This window comes from Pelophylax lessonae (genome assembly GCF_965119305.1).
Source record: "Pelophylax lessonae genome assembly, chromosome: 5".
Lineage (NCBI taxonomy): Eukaryota > Metazoa > Chordata > Amphibia > Anura > Ranidae > Pelophylax > Pelophylax lessonae.
Window position 1 is genome coordinate 550,676,831 of NC_138772.1, and position 26,236 is coordinate 550,703,066.

A 26,236-nucleotide genomic window follows, 5' to 3' on the forward strand; every position below is an offset into this window, starting at 1 on the left:
AATTGGTGTCCAGGCAGAGGCTGAGGCAGGCAGCAGAATAATTGGTGTCCAGGCAGAGGCTGAGGCAGGCAGCAGAATAATTGGTGTCCAGGCAGAAGCTGAGGCAGGCAGCAGAATAATTGGTGTCCAGGCAGAGGCTGAGGCAGGCAGCAGAATAATTGGTGTCCAGGCAGAAGCTGAGGCAGGCAGCAGAATGATTGGTGTCCAGGCAGAAGCTGAGGCAGGCAGCAGAATAATTGGTGTCCAGGCAGAGGCTAAGGCAGAAAGCAGAATAATTTGTGCCCAGGCAGAGGCTAAGGCAGAAAGCAGAATAATTGGTGTCCAGGCAGGTAGCAGAATAATTGGTGTCCAGGCAGAGACTGAGGCATGCAGCAGAATAATTGGTGTCCAGGCAGAGGCTGAGGCAGGCAGCAGAATTGGTGTCCAGGCAGAGGCTGAGGCAGGCAGCAGAATAATTGGTGTCCAGGCAGAAGCTGAGGCAGGCAGCAGAATAATTGGTGTCCAGGCAGAGGCTAAGGCAGAAAGTAGAATCACTGGTGTCCAGGCAGAGGCTGAGGCAGGCAGCAAAATAACTGGTGTCCAGGCAGAGGCTAAGGCAGGCAGCAGAATAATTGGTGTCCAGGCAGAGGCTGAGGCAGGCAGCAGAATAATTGGGGTCCAGGCAGAGGCTGAGGCAGGCAGCAGAATAACAGGTGTCCAGGCAGAGGTCATGACAGGCAGCAGAATAATTGGTGTCCAGGTAGAGGTCGTGGTAGGTAGCAGGCAGGCGACTAATTGGTGTCCAAGCAGAGGTCGTGGCAGGCAGGAGAATAACTGGTGTAAAGGCAGAGTGGGTCAAGGTAGGCAGGAGAATAATTGGTGTCCAAGCAGAGGTCGTGGCAGGCAGGAGAATAACTGGTGTAAAGGCAGAGTGGGTCAAGGTAGGCAGGAGAATAACTGGTGTCCAGGCAGAGTGGGTCAAGGTAGGCAGGAGAATAATTGGTGTCCAGGCAGAGGTCATGGCAGGCAGCAGGCAGGAAAATAGAGACTGTCCAAGCAAAGGTCAAGGTAGGCAGCAGGCTACAGAATAGCTGGCGTTTAGGGAGCAGTCGAGGCCAGTGGCAGGCAGAATAGTTGATGTCCAGGCAGAGGTCAAGACAGGTGGCAAGCAAGAGGTTAGTTCGTTAGTGTCCAGGCAGAGGTCAAAGCATACAGCAGGAAAGAGGGTAGCCAGTGACCAGCCAAAGTTCAAGGCAGGTGGAAGGCAAGAGAGTAGTAGGTGTCCAGGCAGAGGTCAAGGCAGGCGGTAGGCTAGATAGTAGTAGGTGTCCAGGCAGAGGTCAAGGCAGGCGGTAGGCTATTGGGTAGTCAGTGTACAGGCAGAAATTGAGGCAGGCAGCAGGCGGGGGAATAGTTTGTGTCCAGGCAGAGGTTGAGGCGGGCAGCAGGTAGGGGTGTAGTTAGTGTCCAGCCAGAGGTCATGGCAGGAAACAGGCAGTGACACAAGCAGAATTAGGCAATCCAGGTCAATATCGAGTAAAGCAGGACAATAGTAATCTTATAAACTAGGTAGCAGGCAAGAAGAGAGCACCTGCAACCATAAATACTCTCCCTGGCCTGTAGATATCTAGTCTAAGTGCCTAACTATACAATTTATCTCCTTCTGTATAAAAGTGTCCATCAGTCTCACCCCCCTGCTCCTGCATACAGTGCTCTGTGTCTCTCTATAGGGCAATAAATGCATAGAATGGCTCTGCTTCACATCGATATTCATGAACTGATCACAATTAGCGTTTAGCCAAACCTGGTACTTTTAATGTGACAGAAATCAGAACTCCTCGAGGCTTGTCAGAGATGAAGACTCTCGTCACCTCGGGTTATAGAGCTCCCTCAAGTCAACCAGCTCAGGTCACCTCATACACGGAGCCATCACTCGCAGCTGCACTGCTCGGGGCGACTGTACAATATACCTCTGTGTAATATCCTTCCTCATCTCTCCTGCCAGTCACAACATCACCGAGACACATAGAGCAACAATTCTCCCTAAAAATTGTGACATCATAAGGCGATGTCACGTCCCACAATCCTCTACCTTCCTGGAAATATAGAAGGATGAGGGTGCCAAGCATATAATGTGAGTTCACTGAACTTTTTTTGCACACAAGAGAAGGTCACAAGAAAAGCCAATGCATTGTGGGTCTTACTGCTCCCCCTACATCAGTGCTCAAGTGGTAATCTGATCAATTACATGATATCTGGAGTAGTGAGATCGGCAGATCTGCTTGGCATTCCAGTAGAACAGCAGACCGCCTTGGTGATCTCTTCCTTCTCACATGCTTTAGATTATTCCGAGAACCCCTAAGGATATTCCTGCCTGCCTCTAAAACCTGGATTTAAAATCTTATCCCTCCTGTTTTGGTTCCGGCACTATAATAACACTTCTATCATGGAAATCAGGACATACGAGTGTCGATATGGTGCCTGCTGGGACTCTGTAAAGATGGAACCCCCCCTCAAAGAAACGTAACACCTCTGGAAGATATACAAAGTAGTTATAAGAAAACAGCCTGAGTAGAAGAGCCTGTCCCTAGCAAACAAGCTATAGAGAAGGACCCTTGCTCTTTGTGTGGATCCAATAGTCTCCCTCTGCTAGAGGTCTCCAATCAGCAAAATTCATGCTCCCTGCTGATTGGAGAGTTCCAGTTCTCAAATGGCGCTTTTCTAAGCATGGAACCGAAGGATTCGGCTCGCTTTTGTGCTTTTCCAATGCTGGTACCGCATGGCATGGTGTAGGAACGGTTCGGTACGGTACGGCGGCACTTTTCCACTGCATGGAACCGAACGGTACGGCTCTCTAAAACAGTACCACCTCAATTGTGGTTCCAAGAGGTACCATACCGGTACCATATCCCACAATCCTTTGCATGCAGTCACTACTAGCCACTGATTGGTCAGAGAATCGTTGTTATCCCACCCACTTAACTTTAGTACTACTTTAGTGGAAAAGCAAACCGTACCAAACCGTTCCAACACCGTACCATGCGGTACCAGCAGTGGAAAAACAAACCGGGCCAAGCAGGGACAAGCAGGGCCGAGTAGAGCCGAGCCGGTACTTGCAGTGGAAAAGTGCCAAAAGAGGGTGCGCTGGACCTCTGCAGAGAGACCGCTTCACACATCACTTTCCAAAACCCATAAAAAGCTAGCAAGTCCTTAAAGATGAACTTCACCCTCCCCCCAAATAATGGTATTAACCCCTTTTTACCTGGTCCGCTGGGTTGAGCTAGAATAGGATACTTACTTGTCCAGCAAAACCCAGCGCTCTCTGGCTATGACTTAACGAGAGACACTGCTTTGTGATGTAATCAGGAGGCCAACTATCCAGGTCCTAGCAGCCAGCCACCTGGCGATGCTACACTAAGCATGCACAGTGTGTTCAACATAGCCCCAAAGCCCCCTGGCATACGTGACGAGACAATTTCAGTTCTAGCGTTCTCAGGAATAGGAGTCATCCCATGCAGATCACAGATCAATCACTTGGAGTGGATGGATAGAGATGTACCAGTTCCATGGAAAGCATTCTCTCCAAGTCAGGCTATTGTACTCTCACTGTGCGAATGTGATAAAGGGACAGATCTTCTGAAGGTCCCTATGGCCAAGATATAAACTCTACACTTAAATATAGTATAAAACACCTGCAATTCCCCGAGGTGGTGAGCGGTCGTTGCACTGGCTTGTAGTGTCCTCCCAGCACCCAAGCAAACATATTGGTAAAAAAGGTGGCAGCTGAACAGTGGAAATTGTAGTACTCCCTAACATCGGTGGCGAGTTGAAAAGAAACTCTTCACATCGCTGGACTACAACAAAATGGCGCCCATCTGCACACTGTCTTGGCGTATGGTAAACTGGTCTCTTACCCATGGGTGAACCCCCTTAAATGTTTTTCGCCCAAGCACATTGGTAGCTTATCAAAAAGGCAGAAATGGCTCCAGGACCCTCTGGAGAAATCCTGGTTGGGAAAGACTAACAGTACATTTACCAAAAATTCACTTCCATCCAGCGCATGGAGATCCAAAGGGCCCCTCAGGCTGAATCTATCTCTCCTCAAGAGAACTGAACCGCCTGGCCCTACCTATGCTGCCACCTCACCATCGAAAAACACTGTTTACCCTGGTGTCCTGGACTGAAATCCATAAGAACCTCATGGCTTCCACCTCTACTTCAAGAATGCACTGCGAACAATAAAAGTTGTTTGGAATTGCCCAGTAGGAGTGGACAAAGATGACCATCTTTCGGCTCAGTTCTGATGGAATTGCAGCCCCATTATTTATTTTTTTGTACAACTTTCTTTTTAATGGATCTGGTCCTTGGACACATATCAAGTACTTGAACGGTGTCTCACATGCTTCTCCTTGCCCAGTTATTAACTGCTGTTCTGCCAAAAAACTCCAGCAATAATAGGTTGTACACAGATGACCAATTGCACAGATGATCATGGGTTTTATGAATCTGATTCCATATAAGACACAATCTACCCAGTCCAGTCACCTGGCTTTGGTTAGGTTGTAGACACCAAGCTCTAATAAAGAAGACCTTCTGAACTGAGCAGATGGCTGTGTAAGGGTTCATGTTGATGGGTGTTCTGGTCACAGATGCATGGAAATCCCAGTCTTTGACACAAAAAAAGCTGCGCATGACCTGCCATTCAAATACACCTCAATAGGAGGACATGTTACATCCTTAGAAATGCAACTCAACGCTCATCTGCTCCATTAAAGGTCGATAGATATTTGTAGACTTGCATTTTACATGTTTAAAATGCACATCAAACACAGGAAAGCAATACTCCTCTATAGTGGGGATCGAAAGTTTGGGCACCCCAGGTAAAAAATTGTATTAATGTGCGTAAAGAAGCCAAGGAAAGATGGAAAAATCTCCAAAAGGTATCAAATTACAGATTAGACATTCTTATAATACGTCAACAAAAGTTAGATTTTATTTCCATCATTTACACTTTAAAAATAACAGAAAACAAAAAAATGGCGTCTGCAAAAGTTTGGGCACCCTGCAGAGTTAATATCTTGTACTGCCCCCTTTGGCAAGTATCACAGCTTGTAAACGCTTTTTGTAGCCAGCCAAGAGTCTTTCAATTCTTGTTTGAGGTATCTTTGCCCATTCTTCCTTACAAAAGTCTTCCAGTTCTTTGAGATTTCTGGGCTGTCTGTCACGCACTGCTCTTTTAAGGTCTATCCATAGATTTTCAATTATGTTGAGGTCAGGAGATTGTGAAGGCCATGGCAAAAGCCTCTTGATGTAATCCCCTGTGGATTTCGAGGTGTGTTTAGGATCATTATCCATTTGTAGAAGCCATCCTCTCTTTAACTTCAGCTTTTTCACAGATGCCATCAAGTTACCATCCAAAATTTGCTGAAATTTTATTGAATCCATTTTTCCTTCTACTCGTGAGATGTTCCCTGTGCCACTGGCTGCAATACAACCCCAAAGCATGATTGATCCACCCCCATGCTTAACAGTTGGACAGAGGTTCTTTTCATTAGATTCTGTGCCCCTTCTTCTCCAAACTTACCTTTGCTCATTCCGCCCAAAAAGTTAAATTCCTCATCGGTCCACAGAACTTGTTTCCAAAATGCATCAGGCTTGTCTATATGTTCATTTGCAAAGTTCAAACGCTGATTTTTGTGGTGAGGACGTAGAAGAGGTTTTCTTCTTATGACTCTTCCATGAAGACCATATTATCTTTTTATAGTGGAATAGTGTACCACAACTCCAGTGTCTGCCAGATCTTTCTGGAGGGATCGTGCAGTCAAACGTGGGTTATGAATTGTTTTTCTCACAATCCTGCGAGCCGTTCTGTCTGATATTTTTCTTGGTCTTCCAGATCTTGCTTTAACTTCCACTGTTCCTGATGACTGCCATTTCTTAATTACATTCCGAACAGAGGATATTGACATCTGAAAACGCTTTGCTATCTTCTTATAGCCTTCTCCAGCTTTGTGAGCGTCAACCATTTCCAGTTTCAGTTTTCTAGACAACTGCTTAGAAAATCCCATGGTGCTGATTGTTGGGGCAAGGTCAGATGAGTCTGGGCATTTAAAACCTTTGAGATTGACACCACCTGGTCTTCCCAGACGATGATTGAGAACAATCCATGACACTGGCAGGTCTCAGCCTTGCAAAGGGGGCTGTGCATGCTATAAATTCTGCAGGGTGCCCAAACTTTTGCAGACACCATTTTTTTTCCTGTAATTTTGAAAGTGTAAATGATGGAAATAAAATCTAACTTTTGTTGACATAATATAAGAATGTCTAATCTGTAATTTGATGCCTTTTGGAGATTTTTCCATCTTTCCTTGGCTTCTTTATGCACATTAATACAAATTTTTACCTGGGGTGCCCAAACTATCGATCCCCACTGTGCCTGAACTCTACAGGGCAGCAGAAGGGCCACAGAAGGTGCCACCTACTGCTCAAACATATGAGAGCAATCTTTTTTTGCAATTTAACAATCACATTCTAAGCAGAGACTGAGATCTCCCAGACGGTTGCAGTGACGGGAGCTGGCGTCATTTGGAGGTGTGAGCATTATCAAAAAGAAGAACTGGTCACCAACCCAGTGCATTAGTATCTAGATAGTCGCTCCAGCCACGACCCCCTGACATTCTTCGCCCTGCTTACTGAGGCTTGGTCACCCAGTGACCACAGGGGTGAAACATGTCAGTGGGACGTGGGCTGGAGTAACACTGGCTGAGGCCACATTCATCTACATACTAATGCACTGAGCGGCGCCTTTTCTTTGATAAACAATCACAATACTTATTTAAAAGATAATATAAATACTGTAAGTATTACATTATTATAAATAATAATTTAAATGCCAGTGTTTCGAGTGGACCAGTAGACTGACCAATAGCACAACCTATAAAATGATCATTAGAGCAACCTATAGAATAGACCTACATGACAACCTACAGAATGGACCAGTAGAGCAACCTCTATATTGGACCTACATGACAACAAACAGAATGGACCAGTAGACTGACCAATAGAACAACCTACAGAATGGTCATTAGATCAACCTCTAGATTGGACCTACATGACAACAAACAGAATGGACCAGTAGACTGCCCAATAGAACAACCTACAGAATGATCATAAAATCAACCTCTAGAATGGACCTACATGACAACCAACAGAATGGACCAGAAGACTGACCAATAGAACAACCTACAGAATGATCATTAGATCAACCTCTAGATTGGACCTACATGACAACCAACAGAATGGACCAGTAGACTGACCAATAGAACAACCTACAGAATGATCATTAGATCAACCTCTAGATTGGACCTACATGACAACCAACAGAATGGACCAGTAGACTGACCAATAGCACAACCCACAAAATGATCATTAGAGCTACCTATAGAATGAACCTACATGACAACCTACAGAATGATCATTAGAGCAACCTCTATATTGGACCTACATAACAACCAACAGAAAGGACCAATAGACTGACCAATATAACAACCTACATAATGATCCTTAGAGCAACGTCTAGAATTGACCTATACAAGAACCAACAGAATGGCCAAGTAGACTGACCAAAAGAACAACCTACAGAATGATCATTAGAGCCATCTCTAAAATGGACCTACATGATGACTAACAGAATGCCCCAGCCCAAAATATCGGAGGACTTGTTATGGAGGGTGCAGGACCCACAACTATCATTTGAATTTGGTCTTCAGGACTTTGTGAGTTCCTGACCTGAGACAAGGTACATCTAGTAAGGTATCAGGACATCGGATATGCACACTAATCCTAGTCACTAATGCCTCGTTTCCACTGAGTGGTACGGTACGGTTCGGTTCAGTACGGTACGGAACACCTTGCGATTCCACCGCCAATAGTACCCTTTCATGATAGACGTGGTGTAGCCTGAAAGCAGTGATCAACGATTCTCTGTCAGCCAAAGTTCTGCAGAGTGTAGCTCCACCCTGTTGGTACGGTACTAATGAGCTTGGTACCCAAATGAAAGGGTCCCAAAAAAGTGGTACGGTACGGTTCGGAATTAGGGTACCATTCACAATGGAAACGGCAAAAATTGCGCACTGTACCGAATCGAACCGTACCGCTCAGTGGAAACAAGCCATAACTCACTAGAGAGGTCCTGGAGCCTGAACCTTCAAAAACAAGCCACCAGCTCTCACTTTTACTATAGAGAATCAATTTTTATACTTATCCAGAACACGTAGCTTACATCCCCTTATCCCCTGTATGGTCCTCGTGATTTGACAAATCCTTCTATTCACTTTGAGAACAATTATACAATATAATTAGATCTCCGCCACCTCATATCATCTAGAAACACATTATTAATTCAACCCTTTTAAATTCAATGACTTAAACATGCCTTTGAATTATCCAATTTATATTAAAAACATATACACTTCTCAGGAGACTGCGAGACGCTGACAAACTTCTAAGACAGCCTTTTCAGATCTGGTCATCTCGGAATAATGAGGATTGAAAGTTCTGGGGCCCAACCTGCGGCTTGAGGGTAACATGTGGCCCTTTGGTTCTTGTTGTCCGGCGCCCCTGGACCCAAATGGTCTTTGACCACCCCCAGTAACGAGGTAATCACAGTCTCGGATTATCATTTCCACTATTACAGTCATTCTCTACGAAGCTTCCTTCAGAGGTTGCTGGGGGTTCTTTAACCCCCAATGAGTTAGTTTTACTGAAGGTTCCCCGAGACCTGAAAATAATTTTAGCAGTTACTCTGGGGTAAAAATGTTGAGGAAGGCTGCAATAACATGTCCTCAGTCTCTGATCATCATTTCCTCTAGCATGTCCTCAGTCTCTGACCATCATTTCCTCTAGCATGTCCCCAGTCTCTGATCATCATTTCCTCTAGCATGTCCCCAGTCTCGGACCATCATGTCCTCTAGCATGTCCTCAGTCTCTGACCATTTCCTGTAGCATGTCCCCAGTCTCTGACCATCATGTCCTCTAGGATGTCCCCAGTTTCTGACCATCATTTCCTCTAGCATGTCCTCAATCTCTTATTAACATTTCCTCAGTCTCTGATCATCATTTCCTCTAGCATGTCCCCAGTCTCGGACCATTATTTCCTCTAGCATGTGCCCAGTCTCTGACCATCATTTCCTCTAGCATGTCCTCAGTCTCTGATCATCATTTCAACGGGCATGTCCCCAGTCTCTGACCATCATTGCCTCTAGCATGTCCTCAGTCTCTGACCATCATTGCCTCTAGCATGTCCTCAGTCTCTGACCATCATTGCCTCTAGCATGTCCTCAGTCTCTGACCATCATTGCCTCTAGCATGTCCTCAGTCTCTGACCATCATTGCCTCTAGCATGTCCTCAGTCTCTGACCATCATTGCCTCTAGCATGTCCTCAGTCTCTGACCATCATTGCCTCTAGCATGTCCTCAGTCTCTGACCATCATTTCCTCTAGCATGTTCCCAGTCTCTGACCATCATTTCCTCTAGCATGTCCCCAGTTTCAGACCATCATTTCCTCTAGCATGTCACCAGTCTCTGACCATTTCCTGTAGCATGTCCCAAGTCTCTGACCATCATTTCCTCTAGCATGTCCTCAATCTCTTATTAACATTTCCTCAGTCTACGATCATTTCCTCTAGCATGTCCCCAGGCTCTGACCATCATTTCCTCTAGCATGTCCTCAGTCTCTGATCATCATTTCCTCTAGGATGTCCCCAGTCTCTTATTAACATTTCCTCAGTCTACGATCATCATTTCCTTTAGCATGTCCTCAGTCTCCGAGCAGACTGACATGTTTCCTCTAGGATGTCCCCAGTCTCTTATTAACATTTCCCCAGTCTCGGACCATCATGTCCTCTAGCATGTCCTCAGTCTCTGACCATTTCCTGTAGCATGTCCCCAGTCTCTGACCATCATGTCCTCTAGGATGTCCCCAGTTTCTGACCATCATTTCCTCTAGCATGTCCTCAATCTCTTATTAACATTTCCTCAGTCTCTGATCATCATTTCCTCTAGCATGTCCCCAGTCTCGGACCATCATTTCCTCTAGCATGTCCTCAGTCTCTGATCATCATTTCCTCTAGCATGTCCCCAGTCTCTGACCATCATTTCCTCTAGCATGTCCCAGTCTCGGACCATCATTTCCTCTAGCATGTTCTCAGTCTCTGACCATTTCCTCTAGCATGTCCTCAGTCTCTGACCATCATTTCCTCTAGCATGTCCCCAGTCTCGGACCATTATTTCCTCTAGCATGTTCTCAGTCTCTGACCATTTCCTCTAGAATGTCCCCAGTCTCTGACCATCATTTCCTCTAGCATGTCCTCAGTCTCTGACCATCATTGCCTCTAGCATGTCCTCAGTCTCTGACCATCATTTCCTCTAGCATGTCCTCAGTCTCTGACCATCATTTCCTCTAGCATGTCCCCAGTTTCAGACCATCATTTCCTCTAGCATGTCACCAGTCTCTGACCATTTCCTGTAGCATGTCCCAAGTCTCTGACCATCATTTCCTCTAGCATGTCCTCAATCTCTTATTAACATTTCCTCAGTCTACGATCATTTCCTCTAGCATGTCCCCAGGCTCTGACCATCATTTCCTCTAGCATGTCCTCAGTCTCTGATCATCATTTCCTCTAGGATGTCCCCAGTCTCTTATTAACATTTCCTCAGTCTACGATCATCATTTCCTTTAGCATGTCCTCAGTCTCCGAGCAGACTGACATGTTCTCAGTCTCTGACCATTTCCTGTAGCATGTCCCCAGTCTCTGACCATCATTTCCTCTAGCATGTCCCAGTCTCGGACCATCATTTCCTCTAGCATGTTCTCAGTCTCTGACCATTTAATCTAGCATGTCCTCAGTCTCTGACCATCATTTCCTCTAGCATGTCCCCAGTCTCGGACCATTATTTCCTCTAGCATGTTCTCAGTCTCTGACCATTTCCTCTAGAATGTCCCCAGTCTCTGACCATCATTTCCTCTAGCATGTCCTCAGTCTCTGACCATCATTTCCTCTAGCATGTCCCCAATCTCTGACCATCATTTCTTCCAGCACGTCCTATTTTCCCCCACACATACACACATACATGAGGCATCCCGACATCTCATACCCCCCCCCCCCCCAGAAGTCTATTTTATGCCCCCTCTTGCCCCAGTGGATGCTCTTGGAACTACAAGCACACGCCATACTCCATGTGTCCTCTGCAGGTCACGCCTGGCGCCACACTTCAACACCACAATTCTCACAGCCCGGCTTTCTCAGGTTTTTGGGAAGTGAACGTACTTCTCTAAAGAATATTTATCTACCGCCAGTAAATATGTAATCCATCAAGCCCCTGCATGGCCGAGCAGAGCAATCAGGTGAGCGGCGGCGCCCAGGTGTGGGACATAAAGTGTCACTTTTCACCCAAAATAGAAAAACAAAATAAAAATGCCCAGAATTTACAGCGGCCAATAAAAGGGACAGGCAGCCATAAAACACAAAGCTCCACATTGTATAGGGTGAAGAGGACCTGTCACCGGCCCGTACCCCTCTGTAGAAAGGCTTGTATGCAGCTCATTGTGCCATCCTCATGAACTTTACACCGCAGCGCGTCGGACGCGGGCCGCAAAGGTAAATATGTTTATTTACATTACAATGTGCAGCTTGTCTTTTACACATAGATTTCCCTCTAGAGGCTCCCCCCCCCCCCCCCCCCGGGAGAGCAGCAGTGTGGAGACGGCCCGCTCCGGAGGAAAGTCACATTTCAGGCAAAAAATAGCAGCAAAGACCTAAATTGCTGTTTAATTGTATCCAGAGAGGCGGCCGCAGACATTCCCAGATGGGAGGAAGAAGGAGCTGTAGATGTGGGGTGCTGTGGAGAAGGGGGAGGGGGGGCCCTGTTGGTGTTAAGGAGTAGGGGAGGACCCTCATGATGTGGAAGAAAGGGGGGACCCTGCTGGTGCCAAGGAAGAAAGGGGGCAAAGGGGGGACCGTGCTGGTGCTTCGGAGGAAATAGGGGATCTTTTTAGTGCTCCGGAGGAAGGCGGAGGGACCCTGCTGGTTCTGAGGAGGAGGGGTGGGGGGGGGGAGACACTGATGGTTCTGATGAGGAAGGGGGGGGACCCTGCTGGTTCTGAGGAGGAGGGATGGGGGGGGGAGACACTGATGGTTCTGAGGAGGAAAGGGGGGGACCCTGCTGGTTCTGATGTTCTGAGGAGGAAAGGGGGGACCCTGCTGGTTCTGAGGAGGAAAGGGGGGGACTCTGCTGGTTCTGAGGAGGAGGGGTGGGGGGCTGCTGGTTCTGAGGAGGAAAGGGGGGACCCTGCTGGTTCTGAGGAGGAAAGGGGGGACCCTGCTGGTTCTGAGGAGGAGGGGTGGGGGGGGGAGACACTGATGGTTCTGAGGAGGAAGGGGGGGGACCCTGCTGGCTCTGAGAAGGAAAGGGGGGACCCTGCTGGTTCTAAGGAGGAAAGGAGGGACCCTGCTGGTTCTGAGGAGGAAAGTGGGGACTCTGCTGGTTCTGAGGAGGAGGGGTGGGGGGGGGCTGCTGGTTCTGAGGAGGAAAGGGGGGACCCTGCTGGTTCTGAGGAGGAAAGGGGGGGACCCTGCTGGTTCTGACGTTCTGAGGAGCAAAGGGGGGACTCTGCTGGTTCTGAGGAGGAGGGGTGGGGGGCTGCTGGTTCTGAGGAGGAGGGGTGGGGGGCTGCTGGTTCTGAGGAGGAAAGGGGGGACCCTGCTGGTTCTGAGGAGGAAAGGGGGGACCCTGCTGGTTCTGAGGAGGAGGGGAGGGGGGGACACTGCTGGTGATGAAGAGGAGGGGAGGGGGGGGCAATGCTGGTGATGAGGAGGAGGGGTGGGGGGGGGACTGCTGTTGCTGCGGAGGAAGGGGGGAACCTACTGGTGCTGAGGACGAGGGGTGGGGGGGAGACACTGCTGGTGATGAGGAGGAGGATAGGGGGACACTGCTGCTGATGAGGAGGAGGGTTGGGGGGACACTACTGGTGCTGAGGAGGAGAGTCCGGGGGGAACACTGCTGGTACTGAGGAGGAAGGGGGGGGCCATGCTGGTGCTGAGGAGGAAGGAGGGGGGGACACTGCTGGCGCTGAGGAGGAAGGGGGGGCACTGCTGGTGCTGAGGAGGAAGGGTGGGGGACACTGCTGGTGCTGCGGAGGAAGGGATGGGGGGATACTGCTGGTGCTGAGGAGGTAGGGATGGGGGGACACTGCTGGTGCTGAGGAGGTAGGGATGGGGTGACACTGCTGGTGCTGAGAAGGTAGGGATGGGAGGACACTGCTGGTGCTGAGGAGGTAGGGATGGGGGGGGACACTGCTGGTGCTGAGGAGGTAGGGATGGGGGAACACTGCTGGTGCTGAGGAGGTAGGGATGGGGGACACTGCTGGTGCTGAGGAGGTAGGGATGGGGGGACACTGCTGGGGCTGAGGAGGTAGGGATGGGGGGGGACACTGCTAGTGCTGAGGAGGTAGGGATGGGGGACACTGCTGGTGCTGAGGAGGTAGGGATGGGGGACACTGCTGGTGCTGAGGAGGTAGGGATGGGGGACACTGCTGGTACTGCAGAGGAAGGGATGGGGGACACTGCTGGTGCTGCGGAGGAAGGGATGGGGGACACTGCTGGTGCTGAGGAGGTAGGGATGGGGGACACTGCTGGTACTGCAGAGGAAGGGATTGGGGACACTGCTGGTGCTGCGGAGGAAGGGATGGGGGGATACTGCTGGTGCTGCGGAGATAGGGATGGGGGACACTGCTGGTGCTGAGAAGGTAGGGATGGGAGGACACTGCTGGTGCTGAGGAGGTAGGGATGGGGGGGGGCACTGCTGGTGCTGAGGAGGTAGGGATGGGGGGGGGACACTGCTGGTGCTGAGGAGGTAGGGATGGGGGAACACTGCTGGTACTGAGGAGGAAGGGGGGGGCCCTGCTGGTCCTGAGGAGGAAGGGGGGAGCCTGCTGGTGCTGCAGAGGAAGGGTGGGGGACACTGCTGGTGCTGCGGAAGGGAGGGGGGGATACTGCTGGTGCTGAGGAGGTAGGGATGGGGGGGACACTGCTGGTGCTGAGGAGGTAGGGATGGGGGACACTGCTGGTGCTGCAGAGGAAGGGATGGGGGGATACTGCTGGTTCTGCGGAGATAAGGATGGGGGACACTGCTGGTGTTGAGGAGGTAGGGATTGGGGAACACTGCTGGTGCCACAGAGAAAGGGGGGGACCCTGCTGGTGCTGAGGAGGAAAGGTGGGGGGGACACTGCTAGTGCTGGGAGGAGGGGGGTGGGGGGGACCCTGCTGGTGCTGAAGAGGAAGCGGGGGAGGGAACCCTGCTGGGCACGCTCACTCTTTGACCTCTGAACAGGAGGCTGGAATTCCTGGACTCTCTCTGATCTTCTATGAAGAAGAGAAGACTGAGCCCAGAGGATGTTCACACTTCCCCGCAACAAAGTAACAAAATGAATCAGTTTCTATTCCCAGAAAGAGTTGAAGAGGAAAGCAGTGAAGAGTAATGGTGACCACACACCCTTCTGTTTTATTATTCACATATAATCGAACAACCAGAACTTCCCTTCCGATCGATTTAGACTCCATTTATGGTGGCCACACTCTTCGATTATTTTCATCTGATAGATGTGAGATTCGATCAAAACAATCAAATTGGCAAACCATCAAATAACAATAACTTTCTTTACATTCAATCTAGACTCCATTTATGGGGGCCACACCCTTTGATTTTTTAATCTAATAAATGTGAGATTCGATCATAAAAATTGGCAAAAAAAAAAAAAAAAAAACGAACAATAACTTCCCGTCACGCTTTGATTTTATTATCCACAATTAATCGAACAGCCATAGCGTCCCCTCCGATCGATCCATTTATGATGGTCACACGTTTTGGTTTTATTATTTAAAATTAATCGAGCCGCCATAATGTCCATTACAATCGATCTAGACTGTTTATGGAGGCCACACACTTCAGTTTTACTATCTACAATTAATCAAACAGGTATAACTTCCCTCCCGATCGATTTAGACTCCATTTATGACGGCTATACATAGGTTTTATTACCCACATTTAATCGAACAACCAGAACTTCCCCTGCAATCTGCGATCGATCTGCTTTCCTGCAATTAAATCTCATGTCCAGTCTAATCTCTAGAATTTTGAAGAAATCGGTCAATTTTTCTTAATATCAACAAAGTACGAGTCTTTTCGATAATTCATAAATTGTATCTACTTGTTTGTGATGAATCGTTCGATCAGATCGTTATATGTACGGCCACCACTAAATATGAGCGATCCCAAACAGGTGATTGATCGTTGATTGAAATGCCTCGAACACACACCATATTGTTCCGCACTTTGCAAACCACTGAAAATATTGATCAAAATTTATAACCAGTTAAATCTGTAAATAATCGAATAAAGAACAATCGATCGGTGGCCCTCTTCACACTTCAAATAAGCTTCTGTGTTTTTTTAAAATCTACATTTTTGGTTTTTTTAAGCCAATGAAAAGCTAGTTGCTAATAGAACTTTTTTTTTTTTTGCCAAGAAAAAAATAGTTGCTAAAGTAATAAACTTGTTGGTTTGTTTTTATAGCCAAGAAAAACCTAGTCGACAAGTAATACAACTTTTTATTTTTTAGCAAATCAAAAAAGTTACTAAGCAATACAACTCTTTTTTCTTTTTATAATTTAGCTAAGTAATAAAACTCCCCTTTTTATCAGCCAAAAAAAGCTAGTTCCTAATAAAACTTTTTTTTTTTTTTTTTTTTTTTTTTTTAGCCAATCAAAAGCTAGTTACTAAGTAATAAAACTTTTTCTTTTTATAATTTAGCTAAGTAATAAAACTTTTTTTTTTTCTTTAGCCAACAAAAAAAAAAAAAAAGCTAGTTACTAAGTAATACAACTTTTTCTTTTTATAATTTAGCTAAATAATACAGCTTTTTATTTTATTATTTTTTAGCGAAGAAAAAGCTAGATGCTTAGTAATAAAACTTATGTTTTTTTGAGTGAGTGAACGGACACCACTGAATCCATAAAGGAAATCAAACTATCAGGTAATTAGGGACAAAATCCTGCTTCAGATCGCTGGGGTGTGAATGGGGCCTGAATGATGATCAGTGAATGCTGGTATTTGTCCGATCGATCAAAAGCCATTTTACCTTTTTTTTTTAGCCAAGAAAAAGCTAGTTACCAAGTAATACAACTTTTTTTTTTTTTTTTTTCAGCCAATCCACAGCAAGTTACTAATAAATTTTATTTTTTTAGCCAAGAAAAAAAATGAATACTAAGTAATAAACTTGTTTGTTTTTGTTTTTTTTTTGGGGTTTTTTTTTAGCCAAGAAAAAGCTAGTTAACAACAAGTAATACAACTTTTTTTTTTTTTTTTTTTAGCCAAATCATAAGCTAAGTTACTAAGTAATACAATTTTTTTTTTTTTTTTTGGCTAAGAAATAAAATGTTTTTTATTTTAGCCAAGAAATAGCTAGTTACTAAGTAATAATCTTGCTTGTTTTTTTAGCCAAGAAAAAGCTAGTTAACAAGTACAACTTTTTTTTTTTTTTTTTTTTTAAGCCAAATCATAAGCTAAGTTACTAAGTACAGTAATACAATTTTTTTTTTTTTGGCTAAGAAATAAAATGTTTTTTATTTTAGCCAAGAAAAAGCTAGTTACTAAAGTAAAAAACTTATTTGTTTTTTTAGCCAAGAAAAAGATAGTTAACACGCTAAGTAATAAAACTTTTTTTTTCCAGCCAATCAAAAGCTAGTTACTAAATAATACAACGTTATTTTATTATTATTTTTTTTTTTTTTCCCCAGCCAATCAAAAGCTAGTTACCAAGTAATACAACTTTTTTCTTTTTAGACAAGAAAAAGCTAGTTACTAAGTAATAAACTTGTTTGTTTGTCTTTTTTAGCCAATGAAAAGTTAGTTACTAAGCATTAAACTTGTTTGTTTTTTTTTTAGCCAAATCAAAAGCTAAGTTACTAAGTAATACAATTTTTTTTTTTGGCTAAGAAATAAAATGTTTTTTATTTTAGCCAAGAAAAAGCTAGTTACTAAAGTAATAAACTTGTTTGTTTGTTTTTTTTAGCCAAGAAAAAGCTAGTTAACAAGTAATACAACTTTTTTTTTTGGCTAAGTAATCCAACTTTTTTTCTTTTCAGACAAGAAAAAGCTAGTTACTAAGTAATAAACTTGTTTGTTTTTTTTTTTTTTTTAGCCAATGAAAAGTTAGTTACTAAGCATTAAACTTGTTTGTTTTTCTAGCCAATGAAAAGCTAGTTACTAAAGGCCCGTACACACGTACCGATCGTCGGCCGACGACCGATCTGCCGATTGTAGGCTTGTTAGTATGATGCCTCCGACAGCCGCCAGTGCACATTCTGCCGACAAGAATCTGTCGTGCAAGCATTAAAATTTTTGTATGCCGACACCAGAACGGACGATTGTTCGCCAGTCAGTACAGAATTCGGCCGACAGACAGCAGATTTGCAAGACTGGGCATGCTCAGAAAAGAAAAAAGACACGGAAAGTTAAACATCACATGACATCACTTCTGCAGTCGGCTGTAGTCGGCGGACAAAATTCTTGTGCTGTCTTTGCACTTTTCAACAGACACGACAGCCGCGAACATTTGACGGCCGATCTGTCGGCCGACGATCGGTACGTGTGTACGGGGCTTAAGTAATACACTTTTTTTTTTAAAAAAATTTATGTTATGCGTTTTGGTTTTTTTTGTGCCTTTTTCAGGCGCTGCTGCAAGTCTGTTGGAGCCAAAAATGCACCAAACGAACCTCATTTATGTTTTTTTTTGCGTGGGGAGCTGCAAGCTTTAAGCGCCGCCGCCGCGCTCAGGTGTGAGCGGACACCATGGAATCCATAAAGGAAAACTGACTATCAGGGGCTAAGGGGCAAAATCCCGCTTCAGACCGCTGGGGTGTGAATGGGGCCTGAATGACGATCAGTGAATGCCGGTATTTGTCCGATCGATCAAAAGCCATTGACGAAGGTTCCACTAAAGCTAGGGTAACCGATGACCCCCAGCGGATGAGGAACTACAAACCCCAGCATGGTTCGTACAGAACGCACGTGCACAACATGTTTGCGTTGCATTTGGATCTCGCCAGCGACGTTTGGCAGACATTGGTCAGTCACAGCCCCCAAACACTCCTTACATGCTGGGAGGGGATCCCCGATTTGACTTTATATCCCCCCCCCCCCCCCCCAAAAAAAAAATAAAAAATTGAACGAAGAATCCTGGAAGCTTCAGTCAACGCTATTCCAGCGCCTCCGAAACGCACCAAAAAAAGACGCAGTGCAAGGATATGTGTGACCCACTAGGGTTTGTTTTTTTTATGTAATGTTATTTATTACTCATTGACTGGAAGACACGATTATTATTATATTATTTTTTTCTATATTATTCTTATTATTTTTTATATTTTTTTTACATTATTATTATTATTTTTATATTATTTATATTATTAACATAAATGATTTGCAACAAAGTAATAACAAAGTAACCGAATCTTCCAGAAATAGATACAGAAGAGGAAGCAGCTACAGCGGGCTGGTCAGTGTGGCCCCCGGCATCACTAAAGGGCCACACATACAATTCAGCCAATATCCAGTGTCAGAGACAGCAGACCCACCACAGGAGATATTCAAAGACTATTACAGGAGAGGGTCAGAGACTGCAGACATGATATAGGAGAGGGTCAGAGACTGCAGACATGATACAGGAGAGGGTCAGAGACTGCAGACATGATACAGGAGAGGGTCAGAGACTGCAGACATGATACAGGAGAGGGTCAGAGACTGCAGACATGATACAGGAGAGGGTCAGAGACTGCAGACATGATACAGGAGAGGGTCAGAGACTGCAGACATGATACAGGAGAGGGTCAGAGACTGCAGACATGATACAGGAGACGGTCAGAGACTGCAGACATGATACAAGAGACGGTCAGAGACTGCAGACATGATACAGGAGACGGTCAGAGACTGCAGACAGAATACAGGAGACGGTCAGAGACTGCAGACATGATACAGGAGACGGTCAGAGACTGCAGACATGATACAGGAGACGGTCAGAGACTGCAGACAGGATACAGGAGAGGGTCAGAGACTGCAGACAGAATACAGGAGAGGGTCAGAGTCTGCAGACAGGATACAGGAGAGGGTCAGAGACTGCAGACATAATACAGGAGATGGTCAGAGACTGCAGACAGGATACAGGAGATGGTCAGAGACTGCAGACATGGTACAGGAGACGGTCAGAGACTGCAGACATAATACAGAAGATGGTCAGAGACTGCAGACATGATACAGGAGATGGTCAGAGACTGCAGACATGGTACAGCACTGCCCCCCTCCCCATCTGCTGAGTGGCACCGTCCCCTCCATCTGCTGAGTGGCACTGTCCCCTCCATCTGCTGATTGGCGCCGCCCTACCATCGGCTGAGTGGCACCGCCCTACCATCGGCTGGGTGGCACCGCCCTACCATCGGCTGGGTGGCACCGCCCTACCATCGGCTGGGTGGCACCGTCCCCCCCATCTTCTGAGTGGCACCGTCCCCCCCATCTTCTGAGTGGCACCGTCCCCCCATCTGCTGAGTGGCACCGTCCCCTCCATCTGCTGAGTGGCACCGTCCCCTCCATCTGCTGAGTGGCACCATCCCCTCCATCTGCTGAATGGCACCGTCCCCTCCATCTGCTGAGTGGCACCGTCCCCTCCATCTGCTGAGTGGCACCGTCCCCTCCATCTGCTGAGTGGCACCGTCCCCTCCATCTGCTGAGTGGCACCGTCCCCTCCATCTGCTGAGTGGCACCGTCCCCTCCATCTGCTGAGTGTCACCGCCCCCCCATCTACTGAATGGCACCGTCCCCTCCATCTGCTGAGTGGCACCGTCCCCTCCATCTGCTGAGTGGCACCGTACCCTCCATCTGCTGAGTGGCACCGTACCCTCCATCTGCTGAGTGGCACTGTCCCCTCCATCTGCTGAGTGGCACCGTCCCCTCCATCTGCTGAGTGGCACTGTCCCCTCCATCTGCTGAGTGGCACCGTCCCCTCCATCTGCTGAGTGGCACCGTCCCCTCCATCTGCTGAGTGGCACCGTCCCCTCCATCTGCTGAGTGGCACTGTTCCCTTCATCTGCTGAGTGGCACTGCCCCCCCATCTGCTGAGTGGCACCGTCCCCCCATCTGCTGAGTGGCACCGCCCCCCCATCTGCTGAGTGGCACCGCCCCCCCCCCATCTGCTGAGTGGCACCGTCCCCTCCATTTGCTGAGTGGCACCGCCGCCCCACCATCTGCTGAGTGGCAGCGTCCCCTCCATTTGCTGAGTGGCACCGCCCCCCCCATCTGCTGAGTGGCACCGACCCCCAATCTGCTGAGTGGCAGCGTGTTTCTGGGCATGCTGGGAAAACGCACATTCCCGACGCGCAGTACAGCGATCCTTTATTATTATTATTATTTCATAAAGAGGAATGATTTGCAACAAAGTAACATGAAACCGAATCTTCTAGATACAGACGAGGAAGCCGATCACAGAGTGTACTGATAAGGAACTACAACTCCAGCAGAGTTTCTCATTGGCTACAGACAGTCCCCCCCCCCCCCCCAATGGATGAGATCTAATATGACAATCAGATGCTGGATAACAAATTACCACGTCACTGTGAGAGTGGAACTACAAATCCCAGCCAGACTATTTAATGGCTACAGACAGTCTCCCCCTCCCCCATCCACAGATGAATGAAATCTAATATGACATTCAGATGCAGGATAACAAATTACCACATCACTGTGAGTGTGGAACTACAAGTCCCAGCAGAGCTTCTCATTGGCTGCAGACAGCCCCCCCCCTTTTCCCCCAATAGATCACATCTAATATGCAGGATAACAAATTACAAGGTCATTGTGGAACTACAAGTCCCAGCAGAACTTCTCATTGGCTGCAGACAGTTCTCACCGTACATAGATCACATCTAATATGCAGGATAACAAATTACCACATCTCTGTCAGTGTGGAGCTACAAACCCCAGCAGAGCTTCTCATTGGCTGCAGACAGCCCCCCCCCTTTCCCCCAATAGATCAGATCTAATATGCAGGATAACAAAGTACCAGGTCATTGTGAGTGTGGAACTACAAGTCCCAGCAGAGCTTCTTATTGGCTAAATTCCAATATGCAGGATAACTACAAATCCCAGCCAAGCTATTTATCAGCTACAAACATTTCACCCCCCCCCCCATGGATCACAAATCACCATGTCACTGTGAGTGTAGAACTACAAGTCCCAGGAGAGCTTCTCATTGGCTACAAACAGTCCCCCCCCCCAGATGGATGAAATCCAATATGCTGGATAACAAATTACCACGTCACTGAAAGTGTGGAACTACAAATCCCAGCCAGACTATTTAATGGCAACAGACAGTCTCCCCTCCCCCATATGGATCACATGTAATACGCAGGATAACCGATTACCGTGCCACTGTGAGTGTAGAACTAAAAATCCCAGCAGAGCTTCTCAATGGCTGCAGAAAGTGCCCCCCCCCCCCAGATGGATGAAATCTATCTAATATGGCAATCAGATGCAGGATAACAAATTACCACATCACTGTGAGTGTGGAACTACAAGTCCCAGGAGAGCTTCTTATTGGCTACAGACATTCCTTGCCCCCCCCCCCCCAGATGGACAAAATCCAATATGCAGGATAACTACAAATCCCAGCCAAGCTATTTATTAGTCCCAGCATATTGGCTACAGACAGTTCTCACCGTACATTTATCACATCTAATATGCAGGATAACAAATTACCAGGTCACTGAGTGTAGAACTACAAGTCCCAGCAGAGCTTCTCATTGGCTACAGACATCCCCTCCCCCCTCTAGATGAATGAAATTGAATATGACATTCAGTTGCAGGATAACAAATTACTGCATCACTGAGTGTGGAACTACAAGTCCCAGCAGAGATTCCCATTGGCTACAGACAGTTCTTACCATACATAGATCACATCTAATATGCAGGATAACAAATTACCACATGACTGTGAGTGTGGAACTACAAGTCCCAGCAGAGATTCAATCCCCCCCCCCCAGATGAATGAAATCTAATATGACAATCAGGTGCAGGATAACAGATTACCCCATCATTGAGTATAACTACAAATCCCAGCCAGGCGATTTATTAGATCACATCGAATATGCAGGTAACAGATTACCATGCCACTGAGTGTAGAACTACAAATCCCAGCAGAGCTTCTCATTGGCTACAGACAGTCTCCCCCAAGATGAATGAAATCTAATATGACAATCAGATGCAGGATAACAAATGACCACATCACTGCGAGTGTGGAACTACAAGTCCCAGCAGAGATTCCCATTGGCTGCAGACAGTTCTTACAATACATAGATCACATCTAATATGCAGGATAACAAATTACCACATTGCTGTGAGAGTGGAACTACAAACCCCAGCAGCAGATCAGAGGGTCTGATACAACTAGAACAGCATAAACAGAGTCACTTGTAGAACTACAAGTCCCAGCATTTATAAACAGTTGGTAAGGTCTAATGCAGACTAGGAACAGACTGTGCGGAGTTATTTGTAGAACTATAAGTCCCAGCAATTCATCAATGAATCTCATTTTTTATAATCAGCAGTCATCTGAATAAGGACAATCCAGCTGGCTGTTGTGGCACTACAAGTCCCAGGATGACTCAGACTTCATTAAACCCCCCCAAAAAATGGAGAATTGAGCAACACAGAGAATGAGAAATCCATCACCAGACAGCTAATGTGCAGCTAAAAATAGAACAACTCGTAAAATCCAGCATAACCCCGAGAGTGCGAGCTCCGTGTACTAGAGGATACACGTCAGCTGAGGAACTACAAGTCCCAGCTTACTTCCCCCAATAGGAGGATTATCAATGGAGGAACACAGAGGCATATTGCTTGCCATGCAGCACCTGGGTCTCTGGTAATAATAGAGTGCGACTGTGGGGGAGGGGACATTAGAGTGTAAGCTCCTCTGGTACAGAGACTGATGTGACTGGCTCAGTGTTCTCTGTACAGCACTGCGGTATATGTCAGAGCTATATAAATATATAATAATAGTGTGTGACTGCGGGGGGACATTAGAGTGTAAGCTCCTCTGGTACAGAGACCGATGTGACTGTGGGGGGAGGGGGGGGGACATTAGAGTGTAAGCTCCTCTTGTACAGAGACCGATGTGACTGTGGGGGGACATTAGAGTGTAAGCTCCTCTGGTACAGAGCCGATGTGACTGTGGGGGGAGGGGGGACATTAGAGTGTAAGCTCCTCTGGTACAGAGACCGATGTGACTGTGGGGGGACATTAGAGTGTAAGCTCCTCTGGTACAGAGACTGATGTGACTGTGGGGGGGACATTAGAGTGTAAGCTCCTCTGGTACAGAGACCGATGTGACTGTGGGGGGAGGGGGGACATTAGAGTGTAAGCTCCTCTGGTACAGAGACTGATGTGACTGTGGGGGGACATTAGAGTGTAAGCTCCTCTGGTACAGAGACTGATGTGACTGTGGGGGGGACATTAGAGTGTAAGCTCCTCTGGGACAGAGACTGATGTGACTGTGGGGGGACATTAGAGTGTAAGCTCCTCTGGTACAGAGACTGATGTGACTGTGGGGGGGACATTAGAGTGTAAGCTCCTCTGGTACAGAGACTGATGTGACTGTGGAGGAGGGGACATTAGAGTGCAAGCTCCTCTGGTACAGGGACTGATGTGAGTGGCTCAGTGATCTCTGTACAGCGCTGCGGTATATGTCAGAGATATATAAATGTATAATAATAGTGTGTGACTGTGGGGGAGGGGACATTAGAGTGTAAGCTCCTCTGGGACGTATAACTGATACAATGTGTTCTATAAACTCCTTTTTGGAATATTTATTTTCTACATAAACACAATAATTAGAATTGGTTACAATGTAACAGAAGCAGCCTAAGTCATGCTGGGACTTGTAGTTCTACAGTTAGTACATTGCACCCTATGACATTTAGGGCAGAAAGAAGAGTGGAAGGTGATGGGTAAGGGCAGGGGGTAAAGGGAAATGAGAAAGGTCAGTAGGTAAGGGAAGGGGGTGATGGAGGGGGATAGGGGCAGTAGGTAAGGGAAGGGGATAGGGGCAGTAGGTAAAAGAAAGGGGGTGATGGAATGGGATAGGGGCAGTAGGTAAGGGAAGGGATGATGGAGGGTTAAGGGCAGTAGGTAAGGAAAGGGGTAAAATAATGGGGGTAAGGGAATTTGGTAAGACCAGGAGGTGATGGAGGGTGGGTAAGGATAATTGGGTAGGGAAAGGGGGCGATGGAGGGGAAGGGGGTATTGGGCAAGGACAGTAGGGAAGGGGGTGATGGAATGGGATAGGGGAAGTAGGTAAGGGAAGGAGGTGATGGAGGGGGATAGGGGAAGTAGGTAAGGGAAGGGGGTGATGGAGGGGGATAGGGGCAGTAGGTGATGGAAGGGGATAGGGGCAGTGGGAAAGGGATGATGGAAGAGGATAGGGGCAGTAGGTAGGGAAGGGTGGTGATTGGGGGGTAGGTAAGACTTACTGCTGCAGACACAGGGGGGAGTTTGTGATGGGGGGAGGTAAGTAAGTAGGGTGACACGGGGGGGGGAGTAGGTAGGGTGATATGGGGGGGGAGTAGGTAGGGTGATATGGTGGGGGGGGGGGGGTTGTAGGCAAGTAGGTAGAGTGGACTTACCGCAGCAGACACAGGGGGCAGTAGGTAATTGGGGGGGGGGGGGGTAGGTCAGCAGGTAGAGTGAACTTACCACAGCAGAAGACACAGGGGGCAGTGAGTGATATGGGGGGGGGGGGGGGTAAGTAGGTAGAGTGGACTTACCGCAGCAGACACAGGGGCAGTGGGTGATATGGGGGTGGGGTAGGTAAGTAGGTAGGGTGATATGGGGGGGGGGGGTTGTAGGTAAGTAGGTAGAGTGGACTTACCGCAGCAGACACAGGGGGCAGTGGGTGATGAGGGGGAGGGGTAGGTAGGGTGATATTGGGGGTAGGTAGGTAAGTAGGTAGAGTGGACTTACCGCAGCAGACACAGAGGGCAGTGGGTGATATGGGGGATGGTGGTAGGTAAGTAGTTAGAGTGGACTTACCGCAGCAGACACAGGGGGCAGTAGGTGATGGGGGGGGGGGGTAGGTAAGTAGGTAGGGTGTTATGGGGGGGGTAGGTAAGTAGAGTGGACTTACCGCAGCAGACACAGGGGGCAGTGGGTGATGGCTGGGGTAGGTGGGGTGATATTGGGGGTGATATGGGGGGGGTAGGTAGGGTGTTATGGGGGGGGGGTAAGTAAGTAGATGGACTTACCGCAGCAGACACAGGGGGCAGCAGGCAGTAGCAGAGGGCGCTCCACACCAGTACAGAGGGTCCCATATCCAGGGGCTGGGGGCATCCACAGCGGTCAGAGCTCACCTACAGCGGCAGTGCCCGGGGCCCCCCATACATGCCATCTCTCCATCGGATGCCAGTCACTGGGGCATGTCAGGGGCCAACACATCCACAGACATCGGAGGGGGTAGAGTCCAGCCTTCAGTCGGAGTGTGTATGGGAGATCGGCCGATCCATGTCCCGGGTGAGGAGGAGAGATGATCGCACACACACGGCTGAGCAGTGAGCTGGCCGCTCTGCTGAATGGAAGGATTGAGCAGCGGGGAGGGGGCGGGACCCGGACTGACACTCGGGGAGGGGCGCTCAGGGGCCACACCACGCCCGCCCATTGGCTGCGGAGCGACCGCACGTGGCCGGCGGAGAGCCAGGACCGCTTTATAGAGGGACGGAGAGTCCCGGGGGGCCGAGAGAGAGAAATCCACTATATACAGAGAGATCCTATATACAGAGAGATCCTATATACAGAGAGATAGATCCTATGTACAGAGAGATCCCATATACAGAGAGATCCCATATACAGAGAGATAGATCCTATGTACAGAGAGATCCCATATACAGAGAGATCCCATATACAGAGATATTACATATACAGAGAGAGAGAGATATCCCATATACAGAGAGAGATCCCATATACAGAGAGAGATCCCATATACAGAGAGAGATCCCATATACAGAGAGAGAGAGAGAGATCCCATATACAGAGAGAGAGAGAGAGAGATCCCATATACAGAGAGAGAGATATCCCATATACAGAGAGATCCCATATACAGAGAGA

General features: G+C 47.5%; 1 protein-coding gene across 1 annotated transcript in view; it reads right to left on the bottom strand.

Annotated features, from left to right (window-relative positions):
- PTH1R (parathyroid hormone 1 receptor) overlaps window positions 1-25,647 on the bottom strand; it is a 560,628-nt gene extending 534,981 nt beyond the window's left edge. The window contains exon 1 of the mRNA XM_082258610.1: window positions 25,381-25,647. Within this exon, the coding sequence (XP_082114736.1) occupies window positions 25,381-25,446 (66 nt within the window). The 5' untranslated portion in view covers window positions 25,447-25,647. The remainder of the gene's footprint in view (window positions 1-25,380) is intronic.
- Between the last annotated feature and the right edge of the window lie 589 nt (window positions 25,648-26,236).